The sequence below is a fragment of the Babylonia areolata genome, chromosome 8, assembly GCF_041734735.1.
Source record: "Babylonia areolata isolate BAREFJ2019XMU chromosome 8, ASM4173473v1, whole genome shotgun sequence".
NCBI lineage: Eukaryota > Metazoa > Mollusca > Gastropoda > Neogastropoda > Buccinidae > Babylonia > Babylonia areolata.
Window position 1 is genome coordinate 43,405,169 of NC_134883.1, and position 15,278 is coordinate 43,420,446.

General features: G+C 38.2%; 1 protein-coding gene across 3 annotated transcripts in view; it reads left to right on the forward strand.

Annotated features, from left to right (window-relative positions):
* Nucleotides 1–3,380: 3,380 nt before the first annotated feature.
* LOC143284841 (muscle calcium channel subunit alpha-1-like) overlaps nucleotides 3,381–15,278 on the forward strand; it is a 127,870-nt gene continuing 115,972 nt past the window's right edge. For all 3 annotated transcript variants that reach the window (XM_076591910.1, XM_076591912.1, XM_076591911.1), the window contains exons 1-4: nucleotides 3,381–3,519; nucleotides 7,762–8,155; nucleotides 10,467–10,572; nucleotides 12,571–12,710. In XM_076591910.1, the coding sequence (XP_076448025.1) occupies nucleotides 3,501–3,519; nucleotides 7,762–8,155; nucleotides 10,467–10,572; nucleotides 12,571–12,710 (659 nt within the window). In that variant the 5' untranslated portion in view covers nucleotides 3,381–3,500. The remainder of the gene's footprint in view (nucleotides 3,520–7,761; nucleotides 8,156–10,466; nucleotides 10,573–12,570; nucleotides 12,711–15,278) is intronic.

Genomic DNA, 15,278 nt, shown 5'->3' on the forward strand with positions numbered 1-15,278 from the left:
ACGACAGAAGCTAAAGGTTGGGTCATTCAGACACCCACTGGACATCCGAGGGGTCTGTGTAGAGGAGAAGAGAGGACTGGCCGTACTGAGTGAGTTAACAAATTTAGTACTGCATGGTGATACCTAGGGCTCCCAAAAGTTGTGAATCATACATGAACTATGTAACACTGCAAAAAAGACATTAAATAAAAAAAATAAACAATCAAAATTATACAGTAAAATTATACTATAAGAGTTGGATGAAAAGGTGAAATTTCTAGCCCGTAGTAAACACACAAATGCATTTCTTAGCTATTCATTGTGGGTATCAGATTGATTTCGTATGTTCTGTATCTTTCGGAGTTAATTCTTCAAGAATATGATTAAGTACACACACCGACACTGCAGGTCAGCCAGCTGTAAACAATGTTTGTGTGCTGGGCAGCTGGTAGTAATTTGTGGTTTGATATCTGTGATCATTTACTGGTTTAGGCATTTTGTTTTTTTAATTAAGTTAATGTTTAAGGTGGCTAAATTGAGGAGTGGGGTACTATTGTATTGCATATTACTATTGTATTGTATTGTATTGTATTGCTCTCCTTGTCACAACAGATTTCTCTGTTTGAAATTTGGGCTGCTTTCCCCAGGGAGAGCGCGTTGCTACACACACACACACACACACACACACACACAAACACACCCGTCTGCAATTTTATTTGTTTTCCTACTGAAGTGGATTTTTCTAAAGAATTTTGCCAGGGACAACAATTTAGTTGCCATGGGTTCTTTTACGTGCAGTAAGTGCATGCTGCATATGGGACCTCGGTTTATCATCTCGTCTAAATGACTTGCGTCCAGACCATCAATCAAGGTCTAGTGAAGGGGGAGGAAATACTGGCGACTGTGGGATGGGAACCATTGCGCTCAGATTCTCTCTCTTCCTAGCTAGACGCGTTATCTCAGGCCAACATTCCACAAACTGTATTGTATTGTATTGGACGGGTGCAATAGCCAAGTGGTTAAAGCGTTGGACTTTCTATCTGAGGGTCCCGGGTTCGTATCTCGGTAACGGCGTCTGGTGGGTAAAGGTTGGAGATTTTTCCGATCTCCCAGGTCTACATACGTGCAGACCTCCTTGTGCCTGAACCCCCTTCATGTATACACACAAGCAGAAGATCAAATACGCACGTTAAAGATTGTGTAATCCATGTCAGTTTTTGGTAGGTTATGGAAACAAGAACATACCCATAATGCACACCTCTGAAAACAGAGTATGGCTGCCTACATGATGGGGTAAAAACAGTCATACACGTAAAAGCCCACTCGTGTACATACAAGTGAATGTGGGAGTAGCAGCCCACGAACGAAGAAGTTGTATTGTATTCTATCCTTCATTCATGTAAAGCAGATTCTCTGCATGGGACTCAGTCTGCTCTCTCTAGGGATTGTGTACATGTATCCCATTTATCAGGTGCCAAACCTTTAATTTCCCCCCCCATCTGCAAGCAAAAATTTCCCACCAAAGCAGATTCTTCTGCAGAATTTTGCCAGGCACAACCTGAATTCTTAATTGTTGCTGTGTGTTTTATAATGTGCACAAAATGCATGCTGCACATGACATCTCATTTCATTGTCTCATACCAAAAGACTATAGCATCCAGACTTAAGGTCTAGAAGAGAAGAAAGGGGGAGGGGGGTGGGGGTGGAGTAATGATCCTGGTCTGTGCAGGAATCAAACCTGTGGACACTTGCTTCCTAGTCAGACACATTACCACTGGATCACCCTTCCACAATGCAACTATTTACCGAAAGGCTAATACTTCCATTAATTCTGTACTTGTCTGAATTCAGTGTATGTTCAGATCAACATCATGACATGAACAACACACAGATACACATACACAAATAAGCACACACGCACGCACGTACATGCACACGCACACAGAAAGGTCAAATCCATTTCAGTATTCTTTTTGTTCCAGTTTCCATTCCATATACATGTGTGCAATAACTGCCTATTTCATTTTATACTGCAATTTAAAGCTTCACTGCTGGATTTGCCCTTACATTTCTGCTTCAATACAGAACACATACTAGTCTGCCTTAAGAAATAGTTTTCACATGACATGCCAAACATCATTTTTTATTTTTGTCTGACAGACATGTTGACATGCTTGAAAATACAGATTCCATAGACTGAGTTTCAATGGCTGTTACAGCAATGAACCAGATTACCTGTGACAAGAGATTTTAATGCTTTAGCATATATATATATATATATATATATATATATATATATATATATATATAAAGAGAGAGAGAGAGAGAGAGAGTTGAGGTGGACAAAATTTTATTAACATGAAACGAAAGTAGACTCATGCACATCACCAAAAAAACAAAACAAAAACAAAAACAAACACCCCCCCCCCCCCCCCCCCCCCAAAGAAAAAACAAAACAAAACAACAAAAAAACTAACCACACACACACAAAGAAATGCAACCCCGACTTCACATTTTTAGCAGCAGTTTTCAAAGACACCAATAAAGCAGTTCTGAAATAAACCTCATGTCTTTAATTTTTGCTGCCTGTACACTTTTTCCTTTTACTTTCGCTTTGTTTGATAGTACGTCATCATTAATTTAGGACAAAAATTCCCCATTAAACCATATTTAATGTTGATTTGATCGACTGAGACTACTGTAACGTGTAAGATTTATTTGTTTGCTAATAATTTGGTCTTCTTGTCGACATGCGAACACCCTGTAGCAAAATCACGCTGTTTTCCACCTGCGCTGTCACCGAGACTGTTATCTCATTACTTTACGCCCATTTCGGTGCGCAGCGTCGACATAACTTAAACTCAGATGGATAAGTTTGCATTATCATCAACATTGCATACGTTCAACTGTGTTGCATACAAAAAGTACGGTTAGTATGGTCGAAATTAATGTGCAGGTAGAAACGCGACACGCACCAGCTGATCGATCTGTTTTTCTTCCGCCATCTTGGGTCCGCAGTGAATACAATCTGGCAGTTATCATGTGGCTGATAACCAATTGGTCATTATCAAGATTAAAACAGACATTACTAGTTCATTATTCTAGCGTAAATCAACAAAAAGAATATTTTTTTATCATATAGTACTTGGTTGACAATCATCTAGTAACAGACTGTTTGTTTTATTTCTTTTTATAATATTTGTTTTCCAGGAAAAATAAAAACAAATATCTGTGATTGTTATGATGGTAAAAAAAAAAATCTTTTTTTTTTTCAGTTGTCGAAAATAAATTGTGTATAAGTTTTCAGTGAAAATTGTTTATTTATGTTTTTTCCGCATTGAACAAAAAAGAAAAGGTAACATCGTCTGAAACCAAATCAAGCTTGTTCAGTAGAGAATGGTTCGGCACCGAAGTCCCCGGATGGATGATCAATTTTGTGGGTTTATTGGAAAAATGGACGAAAACGAAGGCTAGGAGAAGTGCTTTCCCAGGAACATCCCTGTCTGTGTTTGTTCCAAACCATGGCCTCATCACCAACAGGTTTGTGAAATTATTTTCAATTGTTTTTGTTGTGAGTGTAAACGCGCCGTGCCGGGAACACAGATGCCGTCTGCTACAAGTCCGACTGCCTGCCTCAGCAGTCGCAGACATCACCTTGTCATGCTTGCGAACATGGCACTACATATATCACACAGAAGCCATACCCTGCCTTTCGACGTGACATGAACTTGTTCATTTTCCCCACGTTTTTTTTCATTCGACATTGTTCTCAGAAGCAAAGTGCATGTATCATGCGAGAAATGTTTAAGTTTATGGGCCCAGTAGCAGACGACTGTCATATACTGAAGAACTATGCATAGGTGGGCTTGTGGAAGCTGTTTCAAAACATGAATGAAAAGAAAAGTAAAAAGAAAGATATGTGCCCACTTGATCCCCATTAATGTCATCAGTAGTTTTACAATATCATTTTCTGTTATGAATTTATGAATAACTGAAACCTGTATTTTAAGTATATATTTGGGCCATTCTCTGTCATAAGTCAGAGATCAAAAAGGCAGTCTTGTTTGCTAAATCCTGCCGAAAACTAAAACAAGGCAAACTTTTCATCATATAATGTCAGAAGTGTGTAGTATATGTGAGGGACAGCCATGCAGATTTATTTTCAAAACAGAATACAAAACAAATAAAACCTGTTTGGGCTTTATCAAAGTAAAACCATAAATAATGGATGTTTGGCATTTTTTAGATAATAATTTTTATTTGTGGTACTGAAGACAGAACACACACAGCCTTTTGCATGTTGTGGAAGTTGTATTACTGATAATGAACAGTTCATCGAAAAGAACAATGAGTATGCGGGTTTCCTGTTAAAGCTGCAACATTATAATTCTCATTGAACATGTCTTGAAGATAATTGTTTCCAGTGTGTGTCCTCTTGCTTTGGGAGATGCTAAGTCTTGTTAATATCAAGTGTTAGCTTTGATATTGCACAGTATGATTGGAGAAATCCAGTTAGCATCTGTTTCTACACACACACACACACACACACACACACACACACACACAAAAACCAACCCAACGACAACAACAACACCACAACAAAAAAAGTGTATTGGGGCGGTTCACATTCAGTTTTGTAGAAATCGTGAACTGCGTGAACTTGTTTTATGAATCATTGCTTTCTGTAGCTTTATAAGGGGCTTTTTTTTGGTTAAACTTACTCTCAGGAGTGCCTGTACAGTTGAATTATTTGGTTGCTGGGTTTTTATTAGAACGTTGAAAGAAGGAATCTGTAGGTGGACATACATATAGACAGAAAGGTAGCTCTGCAGTATATAAATATTTACAAAAACAAAGGTATAGAATGAGAAAGACTCAGAAACTCTTAGAACTCTTGATAAACATGAAAGAAGAGGAAATGACCACACTGAGGACAAGATTTTCAGTATATGTACAAAACATATAACTGAAAGAAAGAAGTATTCAGTTTGACAGTTTGTGTGTGTGTGTGTGTGTGTGTGTGTGTGTGATAGAGAGAGAAAGAGAGAGAGAGAGAGAGAGAGAGAGAGCGTGCTAGTTAAGCATGACTTCATGATGATTTTATGTTCATCACCAATGTAATTAGAATTTTAAGTCACCAGCTTGATTGTGAATGATATATTATAATTGTTTAAACAATACCCTCGAAAATGGAGTTTTCCTGCCTATACATGGCAGGGTAAAATTGGTTATGCACATAAAAGCCCACTTGTGTACAGGCAAAACGTGGGAATTGCAGCCCATGAAGGAAGAAGTAGTAGTTTAAATAGTGTTATGATTTAGAGGACCAGTTCTATTTACAAACAGAAACAGTAATTCTGGCATGAATGCATTAGTCACATCTGCATTACAGAGAATGAGACTGTTGACTAACTTAAAAAGAATACCACAAGCACATGTACTTTAAAAACAAAAACAAAACAAAAACAACAACAACAAACAACAAGTAATGAGAAGTGCGATTCCCAAACAGACAGTTGATAAACTCTGTCCCAGTCAAGATTAATTCCCTCAGTCTGTCAATGGTAAATAAAAGGACAAGGACTTTGTTCTTTGCAGACAATACAGGTCCCTCTTTTCTTATTCATTCTGACCATCTTAAGTGAGGAAGCTCCTTGAAACATCACCTGCTGAGATTCATTTGATACAGACACAAACTCTTTATTGGGTCTTTAAACAGAATTTTGGACAGGGTGCATGCACTTTACAGTGTTGCCATACTGTAAATTGATTTAGTGAAATTCCAAACAATAAATAATGCATTGCCTGTAAATAAACAACATACACACAATTTTCCCAGAGATGTGGAAAAAATGACAAATATTCCACAAATGACATTGCTGCTGAATGTCATTGTTCCTCCCTTTCTGTACTCCCTCTTTGATAGCACCAGACAAACAGTGTTCAATTGATTACTTTGGAACCTGCCAAACTCATTTTAAAATACAAAACAAAAGAATAGTGTTTAAGCAGAAATGATTTATTGAGATCTCTGTGACATATTTCTTTTCAGAAGAACTTTGTTGGAAGAAAAAAAGAGTATGATGTTGTTTTTTATGTACTTGTACATGTGCCTGTTTGATCATTTGGGCTTTTTGTTTGTTTTGGTTTTTGACATTACTCTTTTAGTTTGTATGGTGTGTGCGAATGCCACTTGAGTGTCACGTTTCAGTGCTCCCAGTGGGAAATAACTATTTTGCCTTGGCTTAGCTTCATGAGCAACCTGTTGTATGATGTTCTGCCAGAGGCTTTCAAAAAACAAGTTTTGTTTTTATTTATTTGATTTTTTATTTATATTTGCTCAGCCAGTCTATGTGTGAAGATTTCTTATATGTTTATTATTTTCAAGTTTTATTTTCAAGGTAATTTCAGCCCCAGCCCTTATAAGTTACATGGTAGGCTGTACTGCAATCAATATGAACTGAATAAGGTTGAATTTCAAAAGACAAAATGTAGAGTAGAAACAAAAGTATGTCCAGTAATCTTTTTGGAAAGGAAAAGTAATGAATTTTTCCTTATAAAAACAAACAAAATAAGTTTAAAAAAAAAAATCTACGTTTCCTTAGAATTGAACATCTCCCATTTCTTTTTTTTCTTTTTTTTTTCTCTTTTTTTAATACCATGAATGATTCATTTGCAGAAATATTTAAATGCAGTTCATAATGTTTTGTCTTATGATTTCATGTAAATTACCATCAAATACTTTCAGCATACAAATTAAATGGATGTTGCCATCAAGGTAAAGAAAAGGCAAGAGGAACTGTCAATTGGACTGTAAACAAGCAAATGTACTTAGTGCATGTTCCTCACATTACTAGGAAACCAAATGAATGATAGTACTCAGAGTATATTCTATTTCTGCATATGATATGTCTTAAGTTGCACAAGGTAATATCACTTTTCCTTTCAGGTGACTCCCCCACCCCCACCCCCTCTTTAAGCTGATATAGCATTGCATATGGATCATTCCACAATGTTTTCCGTCTCCTTGAAAGTAAAAACTTTATTTCTGAGTGAGAGCCACTTCGAAACATCTAGAAACAACATGCTACATCAGTATGAAATTAACAACAGTGTGTGGTTAGGGAAGAAGGTGGCAGAATGGTTAAGACACTCATCTGCAAATACAGAGAGTCTGTGAGGGTCTAGGTTTGAATCCTGCTCTTGCCAAGTTTGACTGGAAAATCAAACTGATCATCTAGTCATTCAGATATGATGATAAACTGGAAAATCAAACTGATCATCTACTAGTCATTCAGATATGATGATAAACTGAAAAATCAGACTGATCATCTAGTCATTCAGATACGATTATAAACTGGAAAATCAAACTGATCATCTACTAGTCATTCAGATATGATGGTAAACTGGAAAATCAAACTGATCATCTACTAGTCATTCAGATATGATGATAAACTGGAAAATCAAACTGATCATCTAGTCATTCAGATGTGATGATAAACTGAGGTCCCGTGTGCAGCACGTACTTGGCGCACTGAAAAAGAACCCATGGCAACGAGAGTGTTGTCCTTTGGCGAAAGTCTGTTGAAGAAATCCACTCTGACAGGTACACAAATATAATTATATTCATGCACTCAAGGCCTGACTAGGCATGCTGGGTTATGTTGCTGGTTAGGCATCTGCCCAGCAGATGTTGGCGTATATGGATTTGTCTGAACTCCATGATACCTCCTTGAAAAACTGAAACTGCAAACTGAAACTCTGTGTGTGTGTGTGTTACAGGGGGTCACCATGAGCGGCCAGCTCCCAGGCCAGCAGACGTCCAGGGCAGTGAGGAAAGCCCACATCCACCTGCTGCACGCACCGCCCAGGGAGCAGGGCCCAGGTCACAGGCCGGTGAGGGCCCCCCACCCCACAGTCAACAGTCCCCATCCAAAACATATGCAACGACTCAAGGTCTCACAGGGATCCCACTAACCACTACTGAATCTGGACGAAATCTCAGCACTGGTTGGAATACAGCATTAGCAGCAGCCGCAGGGGCGGCTGCTATGCAAAGGAAGAGAGCCAACATGAGGAAGCAACAAAATCAAAATGTGCGCCCTGCGCGGGCTCTGTGTTGTTTGACTCTGAAGAATCCTATCCGAAAACTGTGCATCAGGGTGGCAGAATGGAAATATCCTTTTTTCTTGTGTGTGTTTTTCTTTTCCGTGGTGGTCTTTTTTTTTTTTTTTGCGAGTCTGTCAATGGGAAAAGAAGTCAGCAACCCTTGGTCTCCATTCAACATCTTCGTATAATCGATAATGTGATATTAGATGATGTGAGTGTATACATATATGTCAGTGTCTATGGTAAACTTTACATTGACATTATCTCAAGACACTGCAAGTGATAGAGAAACCAAACGGGGCAGAATGGTAGTGTCGATAAAACCTATCTCACCATCACCATCATGAAGACACAGCTTCTGTGCGCAGGTTGATAAAGCTTGATATCATTTCAGCAATGATTTTGTATTTCCTCAGAACCAGTCATGAATTATTTTATTGCTTTCTTTTATCATATCAGTTACATTCAATATTGTGCTAATCGGAACAGATCCAATCAGTCTTTGATCAGACTGGTCATTCAGTGAGCTCAAAAGATAAGATCCAGTGGGAATTAAAGAGAAGCAATAAATTATAATTTCTATGAAATTGTTATGTAAATAAACACTAAGAAAAGGCAACAGATATGATTCATAATGAAATTTGATTGCACCCTCTGTCGTCCTTTCTCTTTGTAATTTATCTGAATTTATATGTTTAAGTTGTCAGTAAAACCAGTGATAACACAGAAAGAAACTGAGGATGGCTTCAGTTGTGAGCCTCCGTTCTACCCCACTCCTCTCAAATATGTAATTTTTAAGATGTTCATTTGGAAAGAATACTTACTTAGAAAGATGAGTCTGACAAACTAAACTGAACCAAATGGAGTTTTCCAGAAACACTTGGTCTACTTTTCGTATGTTATTTCAGCTGTGGCAACAATCAGCTCTTTATTGTTTGATATCTATGCATTGCGTTAGACTGACAGTGCAAAATTTAATGTAGATGCACTTTTCTCAAAGTCTCGTTGTCATGCCCACTATGAGACACAAAGTCAAACACTTGTTCTTTTGACAAACATAGACAAAAATCGGCTGGTAACTCCAGTCAAAAGAAAACTTTTGAAGATGAAGAATCCAGATAGCATGTTGCTGGATCATCAGAAAGATATTCAGTTATTGTAAAATATATGATTATGTTAAGGTTTTAACAGTTTTCCTCCTAATTTAAGCACAAAAATAAGTACAAACATGTATTTTCACCCTTTCATCCCTCCATGAGTCAAGAATGCTTTGAACACCTTGATCATTTACCCGGAAAAAGTGATGGTATATAAAGAAGACAATAGACCATAGAGATCTAAACAAGTTTTCCCCTACCTCTCTTTGTGGTGACAACTTTGCATTGCAATGAACTGAGGAATCAGTATTACGAAAATAATAAAACATTGTGTGGCACTGGTTAAGTGAATGGTCATTGATCAGTGACTTTGGTAAATGGAAGCACCAACGATCAAACAAATGGGTGTAGCCATTCATTCATCAGCTTCCATCTGATTTGTCTGTGCAGTATCCACAGTGGCTTTCAGGCAGATTGATTGTTTTGTTAGACAAAAACATGGTGCAGCAGAAGAGGTTTAAAAAAAAAAAAAAGTGTGTGTGTGTGTGTGTGTGTGTGTGTGTGTGTGTGTGTAGTTTAGAGTAATTTAGTGCGGTGTAGTGTAGTGTATAAATGGCAGTGTAGAAAGGACAATCGTCACAATGAAATGTTAAGAAAAACTGGAAACATTTTTACAGCCAACAATAAAAATCAGTACTGGCATAGGTAGATTAGATTGATAATTCAGTGATAATGATGATGATGATAATAATAATAATAATGATAATAATAATAAAATCAATAGGTTAATGATGAACAGTCATTTGCTTGGTGCACCATCTACATTTGACCTCTATGGATCTTAGAACAAATTGTCACACTTCACAGAAGGATGCACTGTTCGGACAAATACACACACACACACACACACACACACACACACACACACACACACACACACACACACACACACATATATATATATATATATATATATATATATACAATTACATGCATGTGCCCGTATAGTCTTACAAACATATATATACATACAGTGTATTATTTGGTGTTTGATTCAGTATGATTACTTTTAAGAGTTTGAAGAGGTAGGTTTTTCACTTTGTGTTTCTGTCTTGAAATGATTAACAGAAGCTGAGTATGTGCTTGTAATGTGTGTGCGTGCGTATGTGTGTGTGTGTGTGTGCTTGGACATGCGTCTGTGTTTGTGTGCATGGTAACTTGCTTGGATATGTTGACATTGTCAACAACTGCTTTGGTGATACGTTCCTTGACCATGTGTACAGCATTTGAGTTCTTGATTCTCATCACAATCTTTGCCAACTGTGTGGCATTGGCTGTGTACACACCCTACCCAAATTCTGACTCCAATGATGTCAACGCCACTTTGGTGAGTTTCAAGGAGTAGACAGACTGACCAATTGACTGATTGATTGAATGAATGAAAGGAAAAAAGGAGGCAGAGAGAGAGAGAATGTAATGTACAGGCAATGAATTTGTGTTTGTGTGCACATTGCATGTGTTTTTGCGTGTGTATGTGTGCTTGAATGTGTGTGTTTGAGTGCACATGCACACATGCAAGTTTTGAACATTGATGGAGTTTGTATTTTTAATTCATGTTTTTTCTATATTTTGTCAACATTTCTTCAGTTTTTTTGTTTTTTTGTTGTTGTTTTTTTAAAGTCTTGAAAATATCAGCTGTCATGGTGAAATGATACTTGTCATTGTTGGTTTAAACCTGTTCAGAAACATGTGGAGGGAAATTGTTGGTTTTAGCCTAGAAAACACTCCTATCATTTGGTTCAGATTTGAACGTATCTCCATACCAGTGTATTCATCGTTTTCATCCATCATCTTCATAAAATCAAAAACAGAAATAATGCTTTGCTGTCAAGGCAATCTCAATTTTGATTTTTCCTCCACTTTCAATTTCATGCCTTTGTTTGCCTTCACTCTGCCTATTCCTTGACTTCTGTTGAAGTTGTTGGGGTGCCAGTGAAGATACCACCACCCTTCTCCTCCACCTGTCTCCTTCTGCCACTCTCTCGGATTCTGCCAAATTCATACCTGTCCATTCTAAGATATTGTCTTCCCACTTCTTCCTGTGTCTTCCCCATCTGCAGCTGCCTCTGATTGTCCCTTGCCAGATTGTCCTTTCAAGTCCAGTTGAGTGGGAAACATGTCCATTCCACTTCATTTTCTGTTACTCGATGACTGTGAGAAGGTCATCATTAGGTCCTATTGCTTGTTGGATCTTGCAGTGAACCTCCTCATTTGTCACATGATCTGTGTAGTTGATGCCGAAGATCTCATTTCAGTTGATAGGATCTTTCTTTGCATGTCTGCTGAGAGTGTCCCAAGTTTTGTAAACATAGAGGAAGACTGACTAGGCAAGGGAGTGCAATAGGTGGATCTTGGTGTGCAGACTGAGACTGATCTTGTATTTCCAGATGGTTTGGAGTTTTGCTATTGCAGCTGTTGTTTGTGCAATCCTTGCGATAATCTCAGGTTTTGAACCTTCATCTGATATGACAGTGCTAAGTTATTTGAATATCTTCATTCTTCATTGTTTCAAAACTTATCTGCTGACTTTGATCTCTGAAGTGATACTAAAAGCTTGCTGTTGGTGATGAGTTTAGTCTCTGGTGCTGATTTCCATGCCAAATGCAGAGGTTGCTTTGTTCAGACGTTCCACCAAGCTGTTAAGTTTGTATCAGTTTTTGGTGTCAGCAGATTTATGGGGACTGTTGTTTTAAAGACACTTTAGTTGGATTTTTTTGGGGGGAGGGTTGTGGGGGGTGGGGGTGGGGGGGATAAAGTTCCTTTTGTAATGTCCTGGCGTGAAATCTGAGGTAACTGTGCTCTCTTAGAATCTGAGACAATTTTCATTGTACGTTTAGATTGATGAAGATAAGATTGTTGATGATGCTGAGGTGGAGATCTATTCAGGTTTTAGTCATGGATGTGTAATCTGCCCTTCCTTTGATGATATGGCATGGTTTTGATCTAACCTGCGAGAGATGCAGACAATTGTTGTGTTGGTCAGGAAATTTAAGTAACTCTAAATGGCACATCCATGAACTTGACTATATATGCCCAGTCTTCCAGTTTGAGCATATAACACATTTAACTCTGGGTAGGAACTTGCCAGGCCAAAATATTCCGACAATGGTATGGCTTTGAGTTGCAAAACAAAATCTCCCCATTTTCAGTGTGTTAAATGTAATGCAGACTACATCGCCACATCATCTGATCTGCTTTGACCATAACATATTTTCATTATTCTGTATTCAGTTGTGACATTTTCATTTCTTTTGATTAAGTTACTATGATTATTTGAAGGAAAGATTAAGATGATTAATGAAACATTCCATTGTGTATGTTTCAGGAAAGGATAGAGTATGTGTTTGTTGTGATATTCACGCTGGAGGCAATTCTCAAGATTATTGCCTATGGCTTTGCTCTGCATCCTGGTGCTTATCTACGAAATGGATGGAACGCTTTAGATTTTCTCATTGTTGTCATTGGGTAAGTATGACCTCTGTATGTTTCTGTTTGTGTTCTGAATGTGTCTCTGTGTGTGTGTATGCGTGCATTTGTATGTTTGTGTGTCTGCATCAGTGCCGACACTGAGTGTGTGTGTGTGTGTGTGTTGTTTACATGTATTTTCATTGTCCACCATCCACATGCTTCTATCACGTTAATGCATATCATGTGTCCATGCGTGCATGCATGTGAATGAAAGTGTGTATTTGCACATGTAGTATGTTTGATTTGATATAACATGCTTCTCTGCCACAAATGTACATGTTTGTGCACCTGTGTGTTTTGATAACAGCATTGTTAGAACACATGTAAGAAACAATTAATTTACAAGAATGTTTTGTGAAAGTGATCTGCCCACTTGTGCAATAGATTGTTCTGTTCTTTTTATGTTTTCTGTGTGCACCTATGTGCATGCGTGTGTTCCCCTGTCCCTTCCCCTTCCATTGATTCTTTACTTCTTTCTCTTTCTCAGTCTCAGTATGTCTTGCGGTATCATGGTTAGTATTTAAAAATAACTCTTTTGTTGAGTTGTAAACTCAAGCTTGGCATCATTGTCTCATGCCAGTCATGGTAATATAAAGTAATTCTTTAGTAAAATTGTAGAGCAATAGAATTATTATGAACTTGAGGTTGACATCGTTTATTAATTTTGTTTGTTATGCTTTCTGTATGTTTGTTCTTCTGTTCCTGTTTTGTCTCTTTGTTTTTCTGTCTTTGATCTTTCAACTTCCTTTTGAAAAATGTTTGAAGTCATGAATATTTATTTGGTGTCATATACTGTACCATGTCAAACTGTTTCAAACCAGGCCTATCGGTTTGCTCCTCATGGCCAAAATTTAATGGCAACTCAGTGATGATATGTCTTGCAATCAGTCCGCCGTCTGCTCATCAATCAAACACCATTTCCTCCTGGAGTATATTATTACTCCACTCACAATAGCCACCATTCCACAAACAGCACAAAATATATACTCAAAATGATATTCACATGTCCTGCATTTTCCTGTTCATTTTACAGACTTTATCATGAATGTCAGTGCTGTTGTATTCATTGGTGCTGTGCATTCTTTAAAAAAAAAAAAAAAAAAAAAAGGGGGGGGGGGGGTTGGGGGGGGGGGGGGGGGGGGGGGGGGAGTGTTGGGAAGAACATATAGAACACTGAAGACTGGAAATGGGTGTGCTTTTGTGTTCAGATATGGAAAATGATTATTTGAGTACTACAGTTTGGAGTGATTAAAAGACATTTTTTAATTAAGTCAGCTGCTGTTCTCGTATTATTGGTAACTGGTTCTTGTTCAGTTCTGTTGATATTTGAATATGCAGAGTTTTAGATGAAGTTGTGCCACTCCAAACATTTATATGACAACTGGCACAGAGATACACCATTCACACAAATGTCAGAGGTGGCCAGACAGGCAGTTTTCCTCTAGCTTATATCCAGTCCAATTCTTTCCTGTGATTTGTGGACAAAAGGCTGTTGAAAGAAGAATAAAAGAAAAATTGGTAACATTTTGTTAGGCTAGGTCAGGTGAGCAAATACAGAAGATATGTTTTGAATTGCATTCAGTTACCATGATGCAGAGTGGGAGGAGTGGGCACAAAGCTTGTTTATGGGTTTCCCTTTTCCAAACTATCAGGTCCCTTCAAAAACAACAGCAGCATTTCCGTCAGTCAGTGGTTTTTATCCCTGTTGTATGACAATCCCTGAAATACCATTCTGTGACATGTGAACAGTGCACAGCTTCAGCAGACCGGAAATGTACTGGTATTAATGCATGACATTTCTGATGCCATGAAGGGCATTACAGCTGGGTGGTTAGTGTAGGACATTCAATCTGAGGGTCATGGCTTTAAATCCCAGTTGACAGCTTCCATTTGGGTACAGGATGGAAATTGATTGGTTTTTTTTAGTGCCGTAATCTCTTTTGTGTGTATGTAGAAGATCCTGTCATCCCTGTCAGTGTTCTGTGTATAAGGGAAGCAAGAACATACGTAGCATGCACATCCCTAAATGTGGAGTATGGCTGCCATACACATAAAAGCACACTCCTAAATATGAGTGAATGTAGGAGTTGCAGCCCACAAATGCTGAAGAAAAAGATGACATTTAAAGACCTTTTGAGCCAAAAGGTATGAAGAGCACTGGTTCAAGCGTACAACAATAAATATTTTGTGCATGTGTCTGTGTGAATGAGCAACCATGACACTGACAGGCTCAGGGAGTGTTTCATTGTCTGCAGATTTATGGAAGTTTTTGGGGTTTTTTCCCCCCCCATTAATTAACCTCTTTCCATCCCACTGGATTCTTCCTATGTGATGGTTTCCTTTCAGTGAATTCTCATTCAAGAGGCTTGGATATTGCTGTACCTGACTCACTCTCCTGGTTGGGACGTGCAGGTGGGGGTCTGGCATAGTTGTGATTTACCCAGTTTTCTCAGGTAGAAAACTTCTGGAAACAGGGATGGGGCTTTTTGTCGACAGCCAGTGCACTGCTGCTGTTAGCCAACACCTGACTGTTTTACCTGAGTACATTTGGCCCCCTCTTTTCCC